Genomic DNA, 24541 nt, shown 5'->3' with positions numbered 1-24541 from the left:
TCATCTTGTAATATCTCATCTCATCTGATATAGTCTTGTCATACTTTGTTCTTTTTGTCTTGTCTCATGTTTTTCCATATCATCTGGTCCGGCCTGTTTAATGCCTTGCTTCATCTTGTCTCATCTCATCTCAAGTAGTCTACCCCTTGTGGTCCTTTCATGCCTTGTCTCATCTTTTTCTGGCCTTTGTCCTACCATCTTGTCTCGTCTCATCTCATATTGTCTAGCTCTGCGTTTTTTAATACCTGGCTTCATCTTGTCCTGTCCTGTCATCTCATGTGGTCTTTACCTTCACGGTCCTTCCATTCCTAGTCTCTTCTTTTCCTGTCCTTTCTCATCTCACCTCATCTTGCCCTGCCTTTCTTTTTTAAATGCCTTTCTTTTTTAAATGCCTTGCTCCATCTTGTCCTGTCTACTATTGTCTCATCTTGTTTTATCTCATCTCAACTCATCGTTTAGTCTCATCTGGTTTTGTTTCTCCCTCTTCTGCACGACCTTGTCTTATTTTCCCTTCCCCTCGCCCTGTCATGTCTTAAACTGTGATGTAATTTGCCTTCTTGTCCATCCTGTCCTATCATATGTTACCTCGTCTCTTCTCATCATGTCCCCCATCTTGTCTTATCTTGTCCCATTTCATGTAGTCTTAGCCTGCCTTGTCCTTTCATAGCTTTTCTCATCTTTTCCTGTCCCATTCTTTCATGTCATCTCATTTTTCCTGCCTTTTTTCATCTTCTCCTTGTCTTGTACTCTGTCGTTTTGCCTTAAATCATGTTATTGTTTCATCTCATATCTTGCTTTTCCCTCCCCTGTCCTGCATGGTCTTGTCTTCTTTTATTTTGTCCTGCCTTGCCATGTCGTACTAAGTCTTCTCAACCATCTTTTCTTGTCATGTCTTGCCATGCCTCCTCTTGTCTCCTATTGGTCCATATCATCTTCTTTCCTCTCATGTACACTTGCCCTGCTTTGTCTTGTCATGTTTCATCTTTTGTCTCCTCCCATTGCCTCATATTTCTAATCTTTTCTTGTGTAATTTTCTTTTGCTTTGTCCTGTCTTGCAATATGGTGTCTTTTGTCTTATTTTACAGTCCTGTGGTGTTCTCTTCCTTCATTTTCTGTTTTAATTTCTATTTTAATTTAATTTTAAATTTAACCACGTCTAAGTGGTTTTCAGTATTTTTGCATGCTTTAAAAATCAAGTTCAGTTATTTTTTCAAGGTGCCGCCACAGTACTTTTTCAATGCTCCATCATATTTCCAGACCCAAATATATGTTTATGTTTAATATTTTACTTTATGTTTAATATTTTATATGGTCCCTTACAAATTAAAAAAAAAAGTATGAATAATGTATATGATTTAGCATCATTTCTTTCACATATGCACTGATGTAGAATTATTCCACTCTCAGGTAGAACATATAAAACCTAGAGGAATTTCCAATGTTAGAGATGTCAGCAGTGAACAGCAAGCAGGAGCACCTTCAACATGAAATCCTGCAGTGGTTAACCAGACACACTACCAACAAACAAGAACAGAGGCAAGACTCGGGTTTGATGCCAGGTGAAATGTTTGGTCCAAGTGATCCGTGATAATATATTTTATCCACTGGAGCTCAATTTCTTGAGTGCACCGATGTAAACCACAGACTACGCGGCGGCCGCGTCGCTGCAAAGCGTTCGACGTGGCCGGTGTGCCGACCCACGGATTCAACTTAAACATGACAGATGAGCGAGTCCCCTGATTCACTACGACTGTCTGTTGACTTGAGATGCAACCATGAAGAGAATTAAGTTGGCCGCTGTGTATAATCCATATCACATTAATGTTCAGCCCGTGCCATTAGGTCTTTGAGCATCTGATAAAGGGGTTGTGAGTTTGTATATACATATGCGAGGCCAGTTTGAGTGTGTGTTCAGTGTGTGTGTGTGTGTGTGTGTGTGTGTGTGTGTGTGTATGTGTGTGTGTGTATGTGTGTGTACACATGGGAACAGGATTTCTCTAGAAAAGGATAATGCTCTCAGTAGAGGCATTATGTATCCATTTAGCTTTTAACTTAGATTAACACACCGAGCATCCAAGTGTGTGTGTGTGTGTGTGTGTGTGTGTGTGTGTGTGTGTCTCTATCCCGACTGCCTAAATTGACGCTAGCATCAGTAGGAAATAGAGTGCGAGAGTAATGTCGGTGTGACCCCGTTTTTAACCTGTATTCATCCAGCTACTGTTAGCTTCACAGCACCAACAGAAAAATGACGCTGCCTCATGTCCTCACAGTTCAAAATTATTTGAAGCTGGGACACACTTACTGTCAATCTTGTTTTGGTTTGCTAGAATGAGCCATTTGTTTGGTTTTAATCTATCCCTTTTTCAGTTAAACAACATTTCATTTTTTATTTACGCATGGGTGGATTATGAAACAATGGGCAAAACAACTGTTTTGTGTCTCTTTGTAGTCGTGTCATGTGTCTTTGTAGTCATTCTGTCTCTTTCAGGTCATTTTGTGTCAATTTGTGGGTTTTTTTGTCTCTTTGTAGTTATTTAGTGTGTCTTTTTAGCGTCCTTTGTAGTCCTGTTGTGTATCTTTCTGGTTGTTTTGCATCTCTTTGTGATCATTTTGTGTAGCTTTGTAGTCATTTTGCCTCTTTCGGGTCATTTTGTGTCTCTTTGTTGTCACTTTGTAATCACTTCAAACGGGGACTCAGGTCCAGGGACCCCCTTAACCCTTGTGCCAAGTAAGCCCGTTCAGTGATCCATCCATGTGTTTACACCCTGTTTTTGTGGAATGCACGTTAATGTAACTGCCACCATGTCTGTTTTATGTTAATGCAATACATAAACCTACTTAGTGCATGATATTCATCACTAATTATCCACGGGTTGATGAAATACCAGTACATTACACAATCCTAAAACAGGACCAATGTTTTACAATATTAATTAAATACAACAGAAAAGTGTTTTAACAGGAACACTCCATGGAATAATTATAATCAAAAAATGCAATTATTGCACAGTTACGAGCTGTTTACAATATCCCTGCATCAAGTTATTAAGATATTTACAAATTCGAGAGTGTATCACGAAGCAAACGCTCAATTTTGAAATCTTGGACGAGCATGAGTCCCTGGAGGCGCTAAATAAATTTGATTCTGTTGCTCAGGGCGCGTTTTCCCCTTTTTATCAGATCCTACATAACAGAACTCTGTTGATCACAGCAGGACTTAAACAGGCATGGGTGGACGAGCTGAATACATATATATATATATATATATATATATATGTATATATATACATATATACACATATATACATATATACACATATACATATATACATATATGTGTACGTATATACATATACATACATACACATATATATATATATATATATAAAAATATATATATAAATATACATTTATATACATATATACACATATACATATATATATATATATATACATATATACACATACATATATACACATATATATACGTACATACATACATATACACATATATATATATATATATACACATATATATACATACATATATATGTGTGTGTATATATATATGTATGTATATATATATATACACATATATACATACATATATATGTGTATATATATATATATGTATGTATATATATACAAATATATATACAGATATACACAATAATACACATATATACATACACACATATATATATATATATATAAATACATATATACATATGTATATATACGCACAAACGTATGTATGTATGTATGTATATACTATTTTTTAAAGAATACCTGCTTTGCACTAAATTATGACTGTGGCTATTGTTACCTGGAATGTGCTATGTTGGCTTGATTTGTTTTAATCTTTTAAAATTTTGTATGTTTGTATTCTTGCCATGTTCTCAAAGAATAAAAAGCATATATTTTAAAAAAATAAAATGCAATCAGTGCATAGAGTCAACACAAAAATATCATTTATCAAAGGGATGTAGCTCAGGTGGCACGGAGGGGGGGGGGGTCCCCTGATAATTACAGGGTCTGTAGTTCAGTTTAGTTGATCCCCTGCTCCTCCTGTCCTCATGTCCTTCAGCCAAACCTTGAACTCCTGATACGTACAGGACAAAAATGTAGTTGCTCTGGGCGATAGCCGCTCCCATATTAAATGAATAATATTATATTCCTGTCACCTGTTTTTGTTATTTCGTCCACCCTCTGCGCTATTAAAGTCCATCTGTCTTGCCTTTCTCAATGACACAGTGACAGCGGAGGCACTGGGAGATGTTAAATGGCCAACAGTAGAAAACGTTTACTGTAACTGGGCAGTTCTCAAGTGGAGCTGCGTGCAACTGTGTGTGACAGAGCTTTCCTGGGTGAAAAGCTCATTTTCCTCATTTTAACAGTTCCCAATTTAGTTTCGTCGGGATGTTCACCTGTGACACTGTTTCCTTAATGGGGACTCCACCTGGGGCGTCACACCTGAGGCTGAGGAAGATGTCAAAGTAAAAGTAAAGGAAGTCAGAGAATCTGTTTTTTAAAAAAAAAACATGCAACAACCAATTAAGAGTAGTAAAAACAATCAAGGACTTGATAAAAGAAAAGTATTTCTATTTGTTTGTATTGTTGTTATTACTCAAAGGAAAAAGAATAAAAATCTAAAACAACCCAGACAAAAGAAAAAAAAAACTGACCAATTTTTTCTGCTTCTCCTCTGCAGTGCGTCCCGATACCAGGCCGGGGCTTTCGACTGGGTCAGTACTGCTGCCGCTGTAAAGAGGGCTACTACAACCCTGACATAGCCCCTCAGGACTCAGGTAAGTGGATCACTTACCTCTGTCCACAGCAGGTACAGATACATACCTGCTCTGGACAGTCATTTATAGCGTCCTAGCTTAGGTCGAGTTGTATATACACAACTCGACCTAATGTAACGAGAATAAATTAACTTAAGTTTGCAAATCTGAAAGAGACGCCAGGATGCTATAGTTTTCAGTTCAGCATGACAGAACTTTTAGCCTCTTTTAGCTCATAGTTTTGGTTTTACTGGGCGTGCAATAACTGTAACGTAATCTGAGCCCCTCGTTTACCCACTACCAACCTAACAGAAAGCCACTTCCAGCTCAAATAACCAGTAAACCCACTGTAGACTACCTGCTCAGCACCAAACAGCAGACGGACACAGATAGCAACTAGCCTGTGAATAAAGTGGAGCATTTAGCCGCCGAGGAGCCAGATGTTTCCCTCACGAGTTGTTGGAGACCAAAACAGAGCCGAAAGGGGACTTAAACCACTCCAAATGAACCTTAATGTTGCCACACTACCGGATGTTAAAGTAGGCAGATGTTAGCTACCACACTTACCTAACACTGTAAAGCTGGTGATGTGGTGGTAGTTGCATATTTTGCGTCGATCTTCCTCTGGTCCCCGGTGCCCAAAAATCAATTAATGCAGCTGTAAACTGAACTTTGGCAGCACTCAAGCAAATGCTTTAACGCTTTAAAAATTTTGTGACTTTTTGGCAAAAGTATCTGAAACTGTAAGCGTGACCTCTGTCAATAACAACCAAGGCCACTGAGCTGCAGAGGTAGTGACAAATTAAGCTGTAGTCTGGTGAGGAACACAGGTTTTTATACAAAATGATTGATTAAAAGACTGATTAACTAAACAAACACACGTGTAATGTTATTTTGGGAGGGATCGCAGGGTTCTTGGCTCATAAAATTTGAAAATGCGCAAAGACTGGAACCTCAAGACGCGTCTTTTTGCGAACTTTTACTCAGTGTGAAATGTCCAATTGCACTGATCTACCCCGTCCTACCTGTCAGGGTGTAACATGTCAGAAGCCTCCCAGGTCGACCCCGACCGACCAGCTGTAGTCGCTAGTGCAGCAGCAAGGGCGCGATCCCTCACTGGCTTCCCTCACGTGTCAAGTCTTTGCAGTAGTGGGACAAAAAAAATGTACCCCCGGAAACCTGTGGTTATTTTAAAATCAAGAGAAAAATCCTTTAGAGACATAAACGGAAACTTTCTTGTTTCCAGAATGAGTGAATTTCTGCATGTACTGTATGAGGGTTGTAAGTCACATGTATGTGAGGCCTTCACACGGGTTTGTGTAGGTGTAGATGCACGTGTCTGTGTGTGATGCAGATGGTGGCCCCGTGAACGGGAGTGAGGGCGGCGGTACGTGTTACCCGAACATGCCCATCTGTCTCCCGTGCTGGCCGGGCTGCAAGAGCTGCCAGGACAGCGCCCCCTGCTGGGTGCAGGAGGACTGGCTTCTCAGGGCCGCCGTGCTGGCCGTCCAGGGGGTCTTCATGCTCCTCATCTTCGTCAGCATGCTGGCGGCCTACAGGCATCGTCGAAACCGGGTGAGTCGGGTCTTCGGGCTCGGCGGGGGCCGCCGTGTGGACGGGGTTCAGATGGAGGGACGACAGTGAAGCCGCTCCAGGCTTTGAGCCACGATGCGTTATGTTAAAATTTTAAATTCTGCTGTGTTTCTTAAGCAGAAATGTCACTTTATGACTGTTCAAGTCCTTTGGTTAATGCTTTTTATCAGTCAATCTTCCAATAAAGATAATTTCTATCCATCATAGAAGTCACAAAAAAGGGTCATTTGATCTTGGTTGTTTCTTGCTTTCAACTTTCTAGAAAGTGGAAACGTGGAAAGTGGGGGTTTCTTTTCATATTCTAAGTCAGATGAGTGTGAACTGTCCTACTGCTCTGAAGAGCAGACTATGAGCACCTCACACGACAGATAAAACAGTTAAAACAACACTCCCAACTGTAGCTCGGATTATGTTTTGATTGTGTCCCTACAGCTGAGACTCACGTGAGCTGCAGTTTATAAAAGCTAAAACAATAATCATTGGTTTATTTTGGCAAAAGGTTTTTTTGTTTCTCTGATACTACAGGTAGTAGTAGTATCAGAGTAGTATCAGGTTGCTATTAGCTCGCATCACATGGTGCGTCGTCGTGGTCGTCATCATCATCATTATCATCATTATCACAGTGGGGAAAAAAGTGTTTTTAGATGCAGACAAAAGGAGTGTGATCTACAATGACGCATGATTCTCTGCTCCTTTTGACTAAGTGGTGCGCTGTAAATAATTTTTATGCTGGTTCAACCCAAAAGCACAAGTTTCCTCGCTGCCTTAAAAATGTCAGTTAACTGGACTTGGGTTGAATGATCAATTCAAAGTCATTTTATGAGTTTTGAAAATGTAAGGCCAACCGAGTTAAGTTCACTGAACGCGAGGAAACAAGTTCAAAAGGCTTACCATACCTTATCTTCACGCGTATTAAGGACACACGGCAAGTTTCCGTCTTGTACGTTCTCTCCTAACTAGAAAACAGAGGGCTGGGGCGTCTGCTAACATGGTGGCGGTGGTGGGTTTCTTTTCTTCTCAGAAACTTCAGTTCAGTGGGTTGGGGGAACTCTCAGCAGTTCATTCGTTCAACTCGTCATTTGAAGTCAAGAGACCTCAAGTTAGAACAGCTCACGTTTATAAGATCTGAAGTGGTTTGAAAATTAAAACTAGAAATATTAAGTTTAAATTACTTAAATTTAAAAAAAATACACCATATATTTAGTTGATGAGTCAATTTGATTCCACTCAATTCCTGAATTATGTAAAGAGCATCCGGTCTCTCTTTTTTTTTTTTTTTTTTTTAAACTTAACTTATGCACATCAGGTTTAGGTAGATTTCTTGCAGGTCCATCTCAAATCGGTCCAAAACTTTGGACCCGTTCAGGCTTCGATACCTATTTAACTTTGGACAGAAAACCCCCAGTAACACCCTACCTGGCGATAGGGTGGGACTGTGATTGACCGGGATGTGCAGTCTGCACAGGAACCTAAAGACGTATCATGTGCTGTAGAAGATGGTCAGCAGTAATGTGCAGAATGTGAAACCAGCGCCACATGTTCTCATAACCGTCTTTCTTTTCTCCTGCTCCTGCTCCTGCTCCTGCTGCTCCCCCCCCCTCCCAGAGGATCCGGGCGTCCGGCCTCCTGCTGCTGGAGACGATCTTGTTCGGCTCCCTGCTCCTCTACTTCCCGGTGAGTGTCTGACCGAGCCCGGCCGGCTGGGAGTGTGGCAGATTAGAGCTCTTTACAGATCACTGCACAGCACAGCGCCGCGGATTATATCGTAATGGACGATTTGTGGGAGGGTGAATGGGGTGAGGGCGGGTTGGTGTGTGTGTGTGTGTGTGTGTGTGTGTGTGTGTGTGTGTGGAAAAGGGCGTGGGTGGGCAGTAGACAGTAGTTTTCATAACGTCTCTCTGTTCCGGTGATAGATTATCAATCAGTCATTAATTCATTTTACCAATTAAAGAGCCGTTAACGAGAGCCGGCCGTGACTTTTCATCCATCAACCTGAAAGCGTCGGTCGATGTGAGCTCCTTCCTGCTGACGCCGAGGGATCCGGCGTGTGTGCAGAGCTCGTTCCGACCGATGATTCAGTTTAATGTGATGTGCGGACATGTTAATGGGCTGTTCTCATGGCAGCCCCGCTCCTTTCGACCGCACACTGGTGGCATGAGTTTCACATTATAAAAATGATCGTGTTCAAGACATTGAATGTTTAAACAGTTAGTGCCAGACCAGTGGAATAATAACCTAAGTGAGAGCAGCAATACTACACAGTCGAAATGCTCTGAAATGCTCTCTGGAAAAGTATAAAATATAGTATCAAAAGTAAGTATTCATTATGTATTATTATGTATGGATTATAATTATTGATACATTCACGTGTACATTGATTTAGATGCAGAAAGTAGCAGATTATGGAAATACTCAAGTTAAGTACAAGTACCTCAATACTGTATTTTAGTGCAGAACTTTTTACTTTCGACCACTGTTGAATGTCAGTTTTGATGAACACAGCAGTTATTTCGTTTATAAAATCCTCCACATTTTGATTTTGGGATTTTCTGGTATTTTTTAGAATAAAATAAATAAGGGCTTGTGAGTTTCTGTGTAAACAGCAGTAACTGAACCAGAGACCAGAGACAAAAAAAAAACATGGGTACAACGTTGGTGACAACAACACGTGATTCCTGATCGGGCATTTTGAGGCCTGGATTTGATTTTGCCACTCGCTGCCATCCTGGCAGGTACAGGAGACAATCCACGTTCATTTGTCTGAATTAGGATTTTTTTTAGGATTACGATTAGGAAGCAAAACCCAGGTTCAGCTGAGGTGGGATGAGTGTGATAGGCTGAGACACCTGTCGCTCAAGCAGAGTCGGGACGCACTTATCTAATCTGTCGGTGTCGGCCCCCGATACAGACCGATCCACATTAAAAACCATTTGTTTATCAGTGTCACGAAAAAAATGATTGTTTAAGATACGTTCATTCGGCCAGGACAGGCTGACCACCAGTTTTTAACGTCACAACAATCCCCGATGCATAACTTGTGTCTTATTTATGTCAGTGAGCTCCACACAGTGAGGTAGCTGCATCGGCATCGGCACTGGTACCAGATCTGTTGGCTCAGTGCAACGTGCTATGAAACATACACCCAGTTGCCAGTTTATTAGGGACATTCAGCTTAATGTAATGCAGTCTAATACAACAGCCCTGCAATAAATCCTCCCCTCGTGAAGGTTATAATGACCAGCTTTTGTTGAAACCGTTTTTGGCTAATGTTCTTCAAAGTTTAATTAAAAGGGCCCGATAGGCCCCCTGCCTGTCGTAACCCAATCAAACGTAAGCGGTATTCTTCCTCTGGTCTATTTCCTTCTCTAGGTTCAAGGATTTCATTTTTCACTTACACAAGTAATATATGTAGTGAAATTCAATGTAGAATACTTAAAGCGGTTATAACCAGTATTTTTTCAATGTATGACATGATCATTTAAATACAGTGTGACAGTGTGAAAGGCGTCTCTGATGGTGATGAACCTACAGGGAATTATCGGCTGACTCTGCAGCTCCCTGACAGCTTTACGGAGATCTACAGTGAGTTTCAGCTCATTTTTTATCCGTCCGGACCAAAACTTTACTGTTCTGGTTGTTGAGAAAAATGCTGTAAAAAGCCACCGCCCACTACCTGCTCAGCAGCAAACAGCAGACAGGCACCGTCAGAGACCGGCCGGTGAACACGGTGGAGCATTTAGCAGCTGAAGAGCCAGATATTTCCCTCAGGAGTTGGTGGAGACCAAAACCAGAGCTAAAAGAGGACTTAGATTCCTCAGGTGGACACAGACACCACAGCAGATGAAGCATTTTGCATTTAGCATTTAGCATTTAGCAGCTGAAGAGCTGCTAAATATCTGTCTGAAGAGCCAGATATTTCCCTCAGGAGCTGGTGGAGACCAAAACCAGAGCTAAAAGAGGATTTAGATTGCATCAGGTGGACACAGACCACAGCAGATGAAGGATCATGCTGCTCTGTGACTGATGGATTTGGAAATAATCAACAGTTTCCCAGCAAGTTTACCAGATTAGCTTAAAGGGTGATGATATGTTCACAACCGGTTTCCACTGCCTCCAAATGGCCAAAAAAAAAAGTTACTGCAGGTGTAAAGACTAGTGTGAAAAATATAAAATTAGAAAAGGTTAATATATAGGATAAAAATTCAATAGTGACAAATAGTGACATTGTGAGATGAGGGTAAATACAGCACAAAGGATATATTTCAGTGAGATTTAAACCGTAAAAAAATGTCTCATCATTTTACGGAGATGGTTTAAGAGTTTTATTTGGTTTTAAATCCCAAGGTGAACTGCTGCCCACATACCTGATTGTAGTTCTGAAAGCCAAAGTCCCAGATGAAAGGTCAGAGGTCACTCTCTCATCTCAGTGATGGGGTCAGTGGTGAAGGGGGTTTCCACTTGATCTACAAACACTCACGTGCCGGAGGTGATTAGATTAGAGTCTCCAGCATTTTGCCAGATTAGTAGCTAGTAGTCAAATTGCAGTACATGTCTCTAAAGGTCTCTCAGGGAACAAAGGCAGCAACATTTATTGGTAGAGCACAATAAAAGTTATGATGTCCTTAAATAATACTTTAGCGCTGCAACCAAGCTGACCCAAAGGTTTGGCATTACATCGGCAATAAACGGCGGTCTCCTTTTTCTGCCATTTAGAATTAAAAGCGAAAATCAGAGGGTGAATATAAAGCATCTCCCCGTGGAAGGTTTTTATGCAAAATATTTGCAATTCAACGAGGAGGATTAACAGCCGTTGAACTGAAAAATAGATTCTAAAAATCAATTTTTTTGGCAGCCAGTGTGAGAGTTTAAACCACTCTTCTCTTGTGGTGCCCTTGTTTTCCAGCAAGGGCACCACGATTCACAACAATGTGAATTCTTGAAACCATCCCGGTGATTGAACCCATCAATGCTGCGGATTCTTCATGTTAAAGGAATATTTAAACAAACATCTGTCTTTTGAGTGTCAATTTCCTGCAGGCTTTAAAGGTGCCTCTGAGAAGTTTGTAGCTTGTTCCCGCCTCCTCCTTATGACACTAAATAAATAAATAGAATAAAAACATCCACAGAAACTTCTCAAACCTTTCCCAGAGCACAATCCGAGTCGTCCCATTTGATTCATCAAACTGTGTATTTAGCGAGTTAAAGGGTGAAGCTTGGCCTCCAATAGTTTGGAACGCACTGAACATATGGATCAATGGTGGAGATGTAACCGTTGTGAGTTCAAGCCAACCAGAGCTGCTTCCTCCACACGGGGCAAACTTTGTAGAGCTAGCTTTCAAGGCTACAGGCAGGTGAGTATTTGATAGATTTTCAGTGGAATATTCCTTTAAAGGGGCTTATCGTTTTAAAGAATGAACTCTGATCAAACTAAAAATTTCAACAACGCTAAGAATCTACAGCCACGCGAGTGGCTCTGTGGAGCTACGCTTAGGCTCTGTGATGCTCTGGAGCTAAACGCTAACATTAGCATGCTAACAAGCTGATTCTAAGCTGGTATAACATTCACCATGTTCACTGTTTTAGATTAGTGCTAAATGTTTGTAACTAGCACTAAACACGGGAACTTCGCTAGTTGTGCAGGTATTTGATTGTAAACCAAAGTATTGGACAAATCAAAGGTTTGACCTGATGGTGGCGCTACATGAAAAGTCAGAGGATCATCAAAGTTACACCGGAGGGGAACATGAATCTCTGGAACTAATTTTGTGACAATATATTCCAATGCTTGTGCAGACATTTTGATACTACTTCCTGATAAGGCATCATCAATAATGGGTTTGTAATGAATGGTTTTATTAACATTTACATTTACATTTACTCATTTGGCAGACGCTCTTATCCAAAACAACTTATGTGTGAGGGACAACACTAATGCTTCAGTTCAGTGGGAGACCTTGGAGTAAGTGCAAAGTACCAGGTCGATTCAAAAGACAAAGTGCAAGGAGATCAGTTAAAGAAGTGCGCACTAAGTGCTAGTTAGGCATGTTGGGGTGTTAGAGGCGTTAGGAGAGGAGGTTCTCTCAGAGGAGACGAGTCTTCAAGAGATTCTTGAAAATTGAAAGGGACATTTGGTAGCTCGGTCCACCATCGGGGGAAACATAAACGAGAACAGGCTGGACCGAGATCGCCTTGTGTGCAGGGATGGCAATGCCAGATGGCGTTCCTTGGAGGAACGCAGTGGCCAAGAAGGAGCAAAAGGCCGTGTGATTGAGTTCAAGTGCATGGGTGCAGACCCAGAAGTCAATCTGTAGGCAAGCATTAGTGACTTGAACGTGACTCGGGCAGCCACGGGTAGCCAGTGGTGGTAAATGAGCAGTGGAGTGACATGTGCCATTATAGGCTGATCGAAAAACCAGACGAGCCGCCGCATTCTGGACCACCTGTGAAGGTTCCACTGTGCACGAGGGGACGCCCGCCAGAAGGGCAGTGCAGCAGTCCAGGCGAGAGACGGCCATTGGCCTGTACCTGTAAGAGCTGGCTGGTGCACTGAGTCAGGTCAGGCCTGGTTTTTTCGCATGTTGCTCAGTGCAAAGAGGCACCGACGGGAGACAGATGCAACATGGTCAGAGGGGGATGGCTGGTCATGGAACATGGCACCCAGGTTTCTCGCGGCGGATGATAGATGAGGAGACAGTTTTGTTGTTGATGTTGCGATGGAGATATTGATTGTCCGGGATAACTATGAGTTCAATCTTAATAATAGTTAATAAATAATTTATTAGTGCTTTAGAGATCAGTCAAAAGCCATTAATTTACAACACGCTTTGTTAGAAAAAACCTCCTCCAGCATGAAACTTTGATTTGTCTTTTGTGCCCTTTGTTCATCAGGGAGACCTCTCCAGTGTGAATCTTTGACCACTCTTAATCTGGAAGAGTGCTGCAGGACATCTGGACCATCGCTCTGAGAATCCTTTTTTAAAGATCCAGTAACATCTATAATGGCAGGTTACTGACAAACCTTTGCAGCTCTTTTCCAGATGGTCATGGCAGGAACTTCATTTTTCCGTCAATTTATTCAGAGTTCATCATCGGGTTTTTTTTTTTCATTCAATTTTTGTGTGAGGCTGCTGCACCTGTTGCATTATGATCGTTAATGAGATTCACTATATTTTTTCACTGCGGTTTTGTTGCTAAACAAATGCATGTGCAGTGTATTTGCAATCCGGCCAATAAAACCGCAGCATTACAGTCACACGTAGTTGAAACCTTTCATAATGCCCCTGCGACACAGTAGATCACATTTCGACAGCATAGCGGCGAAACAACAGCACGGTATGAAAACAGCGTGGTCAGGAGGAAATCAGGATAACTCCACTGACGGCACAGGGTCGTCACAACGTGACAAAAACCACACGCCGCTGCTGCTGGTTGAGAGCTGGATGTGAAATTTAGTTGGTCCATGCAGAGGGGTCCAAACCCTCTGACACAACAAGGGCAACGGGTTACAGACAGATCACTACGGGACGCTTCGGAGAATACAGTAGACCGCCTGGAAAACTCGCGATAATACACAAAAGGGACGGGGCAATTGGGACCGGGAGAGTGGGGTGTAACACGACAGTAACATGATGATAATAAAGTAATAATAATAATAATACACCGCAGTCCCCTGGAGGTGGGCTGGCTGCAGGGTCCTCAGCAGCCCTACTCTCCTCAGAACCGGCTGAGTCTTAGTGCACCAACAAACAGCTGTCAGTGAAAACGTTCCTAATTACTCCAAATGCAAACCCCCCCCCGGCGACGGCTTGCACTATGCCTTTTAAGTTCACTGAGGTTACTGGTGTTTATTTTGGCCCTCCCCTGTTGCCATAGCTTTAGATCAACCAGTCAGATTACCTCTTCCTCGGGGGCTGCTCCGTCTCTAACCCCAATCTGCCTTTTGAGCGCAGGCCTTTCCTGCCGATTAAAGCCGCCTTCCCCTGGATGATCACGGCACATTGTCTCTGATTCTTTACGTGTTCACTCTGAGCAGTTTATCCTTTATGAGCGGTTTGAACCCAATGTTGTAAATTTGCGTTCCCATTTTAGGCTTTAGCTGATGCTCTTATCCAGAGTGTCTGACACTGACTGTCACAGCGGAATGAGCTTTAATTCCTGGATTACAGTCATCCACTCTTCTGTTACAAGATGAACAGAGGCGAAGGAACGACCCGTTGTCGAGTGTGACTGGCTGAAAGTATTAACAGTGTAAAAACCCGAAAACTCATTTAGTTCAAACATTATGCTTTGTACACAGGCCGTTTTTATCTCTACAGTTTTCCCCCTTTTGTTTCCCCTTCAGCAGGTTTAAGGTCGTTGAAATCGTCTTGTTCCTCGCCGTCCGACAGTACCAGCTCCTGAGAGAAATGCTCAAACGCAAGCTTATATTTATATTGGCCCTTTAGCGCCAACTTTCTCCGTCTGAAACACGTCTTTCTCTGGATTCAAACACAAGCCACTGTTTTTTTAACGAGTGTATGGTCAAATGGAAATATCCTAGATGCTTCGTCCGTTAGTTCACACCAATTTTCCACCAACATTTGGCCTCACGTGTTTGGTTTCTCTGGAAACTTTGGGATCTGCACTAGAATTTAAAACATTGTGTGTGTGTGTGTGTGTGTGTGTGTGTGTGTGTGTGTGTGTGTGTGTGTGTGTGTGTGTGTGTGTGTGTCTGTAATGACCAACCCACCAGCAGACCACTGCTTGTCATCACGTTAACGCTGATGAGATGTGTTATTAAGAGTCTGTTGCATAGTAGGACTAATTAGTACGGGGGTAAAATTAGTGGTAATAGCAGCAGTAGCACTAACGATGGTTAAAAAAAAAAAAAAGTAGTAATAGTAGTAGTAGCACTAGCGGCTGCAGTAGTAGTAGCTACACTTCTAGTAGTACTAGTACCACGAGTGATAGTAGCAGTAGTTATGAGCAGCAGCTGCAGCAGCTGCACTGGCAACAGTTGCAGTAGCAGGAGTGTTAATTAGGAAAAGCATATAATGAATAGTCTGCAGAGCATTTTCTCAATTATTGGATTATTCCTTTGGTCTACAGAATTAAAAAAAACCCTCACGATTTCCTAAAACCTTAAAATATTCAGTTTATTTTATCATATAAAAAAAGAAAAGCAGTGAATTCTCACTGTTGAGAAGCCGAAACTGGCAAACGTTTGGCATTTTCACTTGAAAACCATCGACTGGTTGTCATAATGAGTGACTTTTTTTTTTTTTTTGGGGCAAGCAACTAATCAAAAACTAATCGTTTGTGCTCTAATAGTACATGTAGAAAATACCAGTACTAACAGTATCATTACAAGTGTTAGAAATAGTACTAGTAATAAGGCAATGTTAATAATAGTATTAATAGTAGAAGTAGTTGCTGTTGTAATGATGCCAGTGTTAGTGGTAGTAGTGCTTGAGAGGTACTAGTGATAACACCAGTAACTGTAGTAGTAACAACAGCAGCCACAGCGGCACCAGCTGAAGTTGTCTTTTTAAAAGCAATATTTATAGTGATGGTAATATTAGCAATAATAGTACAAATGGCAGTAGTGGTTGTGGTTTTAGTAGAAGAAGTTACTTGTACAGCACTTGTATGGCACCGGTGAGAGGCACAGAAGTACTGGTAATGTTGCTTTTGTCTATAGCTGTACAGCAGTAGCAATAGCAATATCATAGTAGTAAACATAGTAGTGGTAGTACTTGTAAGTAGTAGTGGTGGCAGAAGACTAGCAAGGCTTTAGTAACAGTAATAGATATTGTAATAGTAATAATGATCAGTACAAAGAGTGAAACGAGCCAAAGGTTGGCTGAGCATCACTGTGGAAGCAGTGAAAATATCAGGTTTCATACCTACAATCAGCTGAGATTCACTCCAACAGCAACTGCCGTCCACACCGCTGCTGTAGCTGGACCTGGAGTCGAGCGTCTCTCTCTCTCTCTCCTGCAGGTTTTCATCCTGTACTTCAGGCCCAGCACCTTCAGGTGCATCCTGCTCCGCTGGGTCCGAATGCTCGGCTTCTCCATCGTCTACGGCACAGTCACACTGAAAATGTACAGGTGGGTCGACGCTTCGGTGTCGTTTATTTCACAGTAAAACCCCACCGCAGCACAACCCAACGATGCGTCCGCTGACATTCAGCCGATGAAAACTTACAGTGGCTGGAAAACGACAAAACGATCGATCTTTGTTCGTATAGCACCTTTCTTACGGGACAGGGCAGTTCAAAGTGCCTTACAGGTGACGGACAAGCTGAGAACCAGACCGTTCAAATGAAAATAGGAAAACGATTTGAGACTAATGCACAAGAATTAAAAGTGAGGAAAATGTAACGATGAACCCAATAAAATAGATTAAAAAGTTAATGGATGAAACAGATCAAAGACAATGACAAATGGAATCAATGAGAAAGCATTGAACATTTTGAAACATGAAAACGATCAAATAAATGATTAGATATTGGCTATAAAACATTCTGATCAAAAGCCAAACGAGTCCAAACTGTGTAGAGACATATTAAAACTTTAAGATAAATAAATAAACAAATTAAAACTAAACTGAATGACCTGTTTTTGATCTTCATGCAAAAGGCTGAGGGACGTTTGGAGGAAGAAATAACATCCTCGCCTGTAGAAATGGAAAGTTGAATTCTTAAGCAATAACATTTCATCACCGCTGAGTTCAGGACGCTCAGGGGTTTTTCTCGCTGCAGTCGTACTTAACCAACGTGTGCAAGTGTTTGCCGCCTTTTACATTTTATTGCTCTGTAACCGACATTACTGAGTCTGTCGCTGACTTTATGAGGCCTCTCTACGTGGGCTAGAGGTATATTAAGTTTCAGCGGGTGACAGGTAAACACCTAATGGGTTCATCACGCCAGTAAAAGAAGCAAAAGTCGTAAACAAACCATATAAACTTCACCAGAAAACCAGGAAAAATTCAGTGTGCCATTATCCCCTGACTGCCGCCTCATACCAGAGTTCAGCAAAAGTCAAATAGTCCCATAGTCTAAGGTCCTTAACCTCCAGAGTTCTTATTGTAGTATTGTATTGAGTTGCACTAAATTGAACAGGTGTACCTAATAAAGTGGAGACTGGGTGCATATTTAAGGGTCTTCGTGGAAAGTCTGCGTTTTCTCTGCAGCAGTCACACGGTGATTTATTCTCGCCCTCCGCGCAGGGTGCTGAAGGTGTTCCTCTCGCGCACGGCCCAGCGGGTGCCCTACATGTCCAGCCTCCACCTGCTGAGGATTCTGGGAGTGATGCTGATGACGGTCAGCTGGTTCCTGTGCGCGTGGACGGTGGGCGTCCTCCAGAACCGCGACAGGAACATCCCGGTGTTCGTCACCACCACCACCTCCGACGGACAGGGGTTCAACCTGTGTTACCTGGACCGCTGGGACTACATGATGGCTGTGGGTGGGTGGCAGCAGAGGAACGGCGTGTGAGGAGCTTCTTCGCTCGGTGCCGTTCCTCGTCATTAAATCGTTTTATTTATGTTTGTTTTAGCTACCTTGATTGAATTCACTGAAAAGTTAGTATGAGTAAAACCATTTTGTGCACATATCTTAATCCCAATAATTCCCTCTATGGAGTTTGTTAAACCTCAAAGTGTCACTCAGAGGTCAAAACACAAATCAACTCAATTTGCCCCAGATAACGTTGTTACGCTCAAGCCATTATTAACCTTTATGAAACAGCACAATTAACATGGAAGAGTTTCAAAGAATTAAGGAAATTACAAGATTAATTAAATTATCGCTTTCCTTAAAAAGACAGCTTTACTTTAACTCTTACAATTTCGGCTCCATTCTGTCGTTTCGGCCGTTGCTTCTCATAGTAATAATAAAGACGTACTCACCAAATTATTGGCCGAGATCCGGGAAAACTCCCCAAAAAAAGTCTGACAAGGTAAGAAATCAGAAAGGTTGTAAACAAGCCAACAGTTCAGACGAATGATCTTGACTTCCTCATTAGGAGATAAAAACCAAACGTGAGCATACCTGATGTGTCAGTAATAATCCCTCAGTGGACGGGAAAACTGTGTGTACAGCTACAGTACGTGTGCTAAGTCGAGGCTGAACCAAGAAACTAAAATAAAGTCATATAAGACCAGTTGTAGGAAACAAGAATTTACCTTAAAAAGTAAATTCCTCACTGATGTCAGCTGTAACCCAGACTATCCTGTGTGACAGTTTATTATTCATTTAGCATTTGATCAGTATTGAATTGATAAAAACAAACTAAACTAAAAAAGAAATGAAAACATCGCTGTTTTTTTTTTTTGCTGAATTTGTAAGCGATCGCCGTTTCCTGTGTCCTTGCTTTCTCTGCCACAGCCGAGCTTCTGTTCCTGTGCTGGGGAAGCTCTCTGTGGACCACCGTCAGGCCGGTCCCCTCGGCCTTCCACGAGCCTCGCTACATGGGCATCGCCATCCACAACGAGCTGCTTCTCTCCTCCATGTTCCACCTGTTTCGGTAAACAGCCAGCCTAGCCGACGTGTTACCCCGAGACGCCTGAGGAACAACACGGTGCAAACACAGCGCGCTGATGTGAAATTATGTTGTGTTTTCTGTGTCCGTCAGGTTCACCTTTCCCTCTCTCCATCCTGATTGGATGTTGCTGCTCTCCTTCATGCACACCCACGTCACCATCACTGTGACACTCGCCCTGCTCTTCATTCCCAAGGTACTCAGCATTTTTATGGTCCAAAGTTAATCAACTATTGGGTAGAATAAGGGGTCTTAAGTAGAAAAAAAAAGGTCATCAGGTATTAAAAATTGGAGACTGATGAGTAATCTCAATCTCTTGGTGGGACATCCAGTCCTTTGTGATTATTACAGCTTGCCCGTCCAAGAGAGGAGTTTGTGATGTTGGGAATAAAAGTGTTATTGCACCTTATCAATCATTCAGGATCACTAGAATCACTGTGTTAAAGGCAGTTGGACTAGCTGCAATGCACGTCACACACCAGAAAATAAAATTGTCGAGTGGATTGAAATAGGGTGAGATAACTTAACTATTTTTACGTCTTGAAAATCCGATGTTTGTCCTGATAACGGCACCAGCTGTGCTGTTAAAAGTTAGCTCAAAGGTTTGTCTCCTGTACAGTGGCTATCTTAAACTCAAAAACACATTGTCAGACTTGTTGGCCTCAGCTGTTCCAAGACTCTGCAGTGCTAAGTAGCTAAATGCTACCATTGACATAATGCCACCATCACTTCCGCTTCACTACTCGTGAAATTTCTGCGGGCCGTGGTCGTTATACATTTTTTGGGACCAAAAATCAGAAAATCTTTGCGAGATGTCATGACAATCCATCCATTTTTTTCTGGAGACATTTCATGGACTCAAGTGTTGGACCAATAGTCCAGCAGATCAAGAGACCCGCACACATCAACATTGGTTTTAACACGGACGGGAGCGTCCTGGTTATGAGCTCTGTCCCGGTTTTGATCATATTTGGGATACGACGTTTTACATGGAACACAGAGGAACCTATTATTACGGTCCCTCGACACTTCATTTCTGTGGGCACCTGTGATGTTCACAAAGACAAACCGGCAATTTCGAAATGGTTAATTTGACATTCCGGTTACTGTTAACCTCAAATTAATTTGACTATGCCTGCTAACATTACATGACTTGTTCCATTGTTAGCTGTAATCTACTATGGACTTGAATAGATCTGGATTTTGATGACGTCTTCCATCTAAATTACCAGATATATTTAGCTCTCTTTACCAAAACACAAAATTCTGTCTCTTCATTACTCCACAAGTGAGATGCTTTCACCGCCGCCATTGATTGTGTCTCTATTACATCTGTTCATTCAGAGACCTTGATAAGATGTACAACAGCACCCCAGTTTCTTTAGGAGTACTCCATGGAACATATTCAGGTTTCACAAAACTAGGACAAGGGCTTTATCCAGGTTTCTGAAATCAGACACAAAAATGCGATGCTTTAAAAACTGGGATTCTCATGTCCACGTAAACACATTCAATGTCTTTTTCCTAGGCAAAGTGTTTACTTATGACTTGTATGCTTATGTGTGTTCCACAGTTTCTTCATGTGTCTAAACCTGGGAGAGAGGAGATTGCAGCAGAGGTGTATGAAGATGAAGTGGACCTGCGGCGCTCCGGCTCTTACCTTAACAGCAGTTTTCACTCTGCTTGGAGTGAGCACAGCGTGGACCCGGATGACTTTCGGGTAAACTCTCTTGTCCCCTCAGATCGATTTTATCACTTTCCATTGGGACATAATTTACAAAAGGTGGAAGAAAATTCCAAAGGTCACATTTAAATACAAAAAATAAATGTCCCTTAATTTCAGTTATGACCGCATGTAGACTCACTTAAACAGATTTTAAATGTATTCTAATTTAATCATAAATTAACAGTAAATACAGCCAGCAGTAGAGTGGACATATGTTGTATGACCTTTCTCCACCCTTTATCCTTTTCTTATCCTCAACTGTGTTCTTCTTACATGAAAACATGTCTTCTACCTTTCCTCTGATATGTTACCGTCCTTGTCATTTCCTCTCCTCAATCATTTCAACCATCTCCTCAATCTCTTCACCAATTCGCTCCCTTCTTCACATGCACCAGGATGAACTGAAGAAGCTATATGCCCAATTGGAAGTCCACAAGACGAAGAAGATGACCGCAAACAACCCTCATCTGTCAAAAAAGAGAAGTTCTCGATGTGCTTTGGGGAGATCCATTATTAGACGCATTGCTGAGATCCCAGAAACCATGAGCCGACAGTGCAGCCGTGAGGAGAAAGATGCATCTTTCCGCAGTAGAAGTGTGTATCTGTCTGACTCTTTTAGGGCCCCAGATACCATCAGTATCAGTTACAAAAGTTCAATTAAATCACCATCACCATCACCATCCATGCGCAAGTCCCAAAGTGATCATCACTATGTCAGGGAAAGAGACTCTCCCTTGCGTGACTCCATGTTAAAGGCCAACATTGTGAAAAGATCCTCCCAGCGATCTGAGACGGACTCCTTGGATATTCCACCAGGGGTCTGTAAGTCGGCCAGTGCCCAGAATCTGACAATTGATACCAATCTTTTGCATCCTGATCACATCAGGCTTCATAAGTCCTGGAGTCTAACCTCCAATACCTCCCACTCTATGGAGAATATACCTAAGGTTAACAGAGCCAGCACAGTTCTGACAAGATCCAGGCAGAGCATTTCCATTAGTGACCAGACCAGGAGTGCTCTCCAGTCAGAGTCATATGACAAGGCTGAGGTCTGTCCTTGGGAGGTAGAGCAAGAACCATCCAGCGACAAGAACCAGAAGCATGTCACCTACGCAAACTCTGAGGATGGTGAGGAAAAAAGGCCATCATCTCCACTGGCTCTTGTCTGTCCCTGGGACCATTTACCACCTGTAGAAAAGACTCCTTCGGGGGACAAAGGACAACAAGCTGAAACTGAGTCGCCCAAACCACAAGCTCCTGTGTCTGCAAGTGCACCAGGCTCTCCAAGACCAAAGGTCACAAAAGATCAGCGCGTCTTCTCTTTCCGCACCACCACAGGCAAGTGGCTCTCTGTGAAATCAATTATGGGATCAATGGATGCAGGAAGCAGATCCAGTAAGGATGGAAATTTAAATAGAGAGGATTCTGTCTCACAAAAAAGTCAGGAAAGTGCTTCCACAACACCAAGATCAGACAGATCTAGTAGACGTCCAAGCATGGAAAAGAGGTCACTGCAGAAAAGAAGTATGACAACAGCAGAAGGAAAACCATGCCTTGTGAAGCAGAATGCAATCAGACTGTCTTCCGGGGACTCTTCAGACAGAAGCCCAAGAAGGCTAGTGATCGTAAAGTCTGCCGTCTACCCTTGGGACATGGAAGATGTGCAAAAAGATGGCACCTATGAAAATGTGTTTTTATCAAGGCAAAACAGCAAACGTGGTAGTATAACTTCGTGGGAAACTGCTTGCAGCTCTAGAACTCCTTCAACTCACAGAAGAGGTAGTATTCGAATTACACCAGTCCGTAATGTTTCTCATGCAGATGTGTGTCCATGGGATGGAGCTGGTACTTTGCAGCAAGGAGAGGGACCAAAGAAGCAGCAGAGCATTAAAGCAGATGTTTGTCCTTGGGAATCGCAGGTATCTGAACGATCTAATGTATGTCCATGGGAATCTCAAGAGCAAGGGAATGTGAAAAGACAAGGAAGTGGTCGTGGTGACGTGTGTCCCTGGGAATCGCAAGGTATTCCAGTTATTTCTCATACTACTCTGTCTCAAGATTCACAGACACAACAGTCTTTGAAACATGTAGCAGATGTATGTTCCTGGGAGGCTGCTGAAACTGCCCAACCTTCAATAAGAAAAGATAATGAATATGCTAATGTTTGTCCTTGGGATGTTCAGGACAAGGCTGAAGTTGTGTATGAAAACCTAAATCCTTTGGAGACCAAGGGAACGCTGACGGTGCCCCTTCGACAAGAGGTTATGAAACCTGCCATGTACCCTAGTGAATCAAATGAAATGTTGAATAATGAGCAACAATACCATGCAAAATCGCCTGCCCTTAATTGGGGTAAACAAGTGACCAAGACAGTAGCAAGTTGTCCATGGGATTTCCCTGATCCTCCTAAAATCATGGAAGATATTTGTCCATGGGAAGGGGGAAGCACAGAGCCAACAAATACATGCTCAACTTCACAAATGACCATAAAGGTAGATATATGTCCCTGGGAAACTGGAAGTCAAGACAAACCAGAAGACTCACAAGAAGGTGTCTCGCCTTTGAAAGCTACGTTGGCACTAACTGAAGGGAAAGACAGTACAAGAGTAAATGTGTGCCCCTGGGAAACTGAGCCCCCTGAAAAAACTGCAGCTACCAAGATGGTGTCAAAAGGACTTGAAACACAGGCAGATGTTTGTCCATGGGAAACTGGGGAACCAGAATCAGGAAAGCAAGAGACCCCCAAAATATCTGACAGTCAAGCAAGGCAAAACACAGCTTGGGCAAATGTTTGTCCATGGGAGACAGAGGAAGCAGGGGCAGTCAAAATAGAAGTATCAAAAGCATCAAAGAAACTACAAAGACAGGAATATTCCAATGAAAAGCAAGACAGCATTAGAGAAGATGTTTGTCCATGGGAAACAGAAGAACCGAAAGTTCTCAAAAAGCAAGATAGCCCTCGGGCAGATGTTTGTCCGTGGGAGACAGAAGAACCAAAAGCTCTCAAAAAGCAAGATAGCGGTCGGGCAGATGTTTGTCCGTGGGAGACAGAAGAACCAAAAGTTGTGGAAAAGCAAGATAGCGGTCGGGCAGATGTTTGTCCGTGGGAGACAGAAGAACCAAAAGTTCTCAAAAAGCAAGATAGCGGTCGGGCAGATGTTTGTCCGTGGGAGACAGAAGAACCAAAAGTTCTCAAAAAACAAGATAGCGGTCGGGCAGATGTTTGTCCATGGGAGACCGAAGAACCGGATATTGTCAGAAAGCAAGACATTGCTGGAGCGGACATTTGTTTGACGGATCCACAAATGTCAATCGAAGACAAAGTTGATATTCCCAACAGTGAGAAAGATGAAGTCACAGAGAACCAGGGCCCATTAAGTGTAGAAGAGACTCCAGCTGACATCAGCACAGACCAGATTGATGAGTCTAAAGCAAACTTAGCCCTGGGCCGGCGTGATGCTTTGTATCCCTGGGAGATGGTAAGGAGCAGATCTGGTTCATTCACAGACAATGCCTCGGACGTTTTTACATGGGAGCCTGAGAATATTCTTGAAGAAGATGAAGAGGACGATGCAGAATGTGCTGCTGAAGCTCTTGTATTTCCACCTGACTTGTGACCTAAATCAAGCCAGCATTTATTTTCACTTTTGACCTCTCCCGCTACATCAAGTGTGAGTGTGAACTATATAAAACCATTTCGGCGGTACCCAGCTCCACAGGGAGGTCAGAGTGCAGGGTCAGCACAGGAACAGCTCCCCCCTACAGCTGGCAAAGACGAAAGCCCTTTCTGATGGACAAGTACTTGAGCTAATGAAACATTAAAACATAGGGCTGTGTTATTTGAGGTTGGACTACGACACTGTCCAACTAAGACGCCTGTAGTAGAAACTTGATGAGCTGGACGCTTTTGA

At 42.4% G+C, this 24541-nt stretch overlaps 1 protein-coding gene across 1 annotated transcript in view; it reads left to right on the top strand.

Annotated features, from left to right (window-relative positions):
• gpr179 (G protein-coupled receptor 179) overlaps positions 1-24247 on the top strand; it is a 32137-nt gene extending 7890 nt beyond the window's left edge. The window contains 10 exon segments of the mRNA XM_040146871.1: positions 4712-4808; positions 6142-6362; positions 7986-8054; positions 16362-16471; positions 17592-17830; positions 18751-18889; positions 18998-19100; positions 20478-20624; positions 21026-23327; positions 23559-24247. Of these exon segments, the coding sequence (XP_040002805.1) occupies positions 4712-4808; positions 6142-6362; positions 7986-8054; positions 16362-16471; positions 17592-17830; positions 18751-18889; positions 18998-19100; positions 20478-20624; positions 21026-23327; positions 23559-24247 (4116 nt within the window).
• The last annotated feature ends 294 nt before the right edge of the window (positions 24248-24541 follow it).

The sequence above is a fragment of the Xiphias gladius genome, chromosome 15, assembly GCF_016859285.1.
Source record: "Xiphias gladius isolate SHS-SW01 ecotype Sanya breed wild chromosome 15, ASM1685928v1, whole genome shotgun sequence".
Lineage (NCBI taxonomy): Eukaryota > Metazoa > Chordata > Actinopteri > Istiophoriformes > Xiphiidae > Xiphias > Xiphias gladius.
The sequence above is the reverse complement of the archived record's forward strand: the minus strand, read 5'-3'. Positions and strand labels throughout refer to the sequence as shown.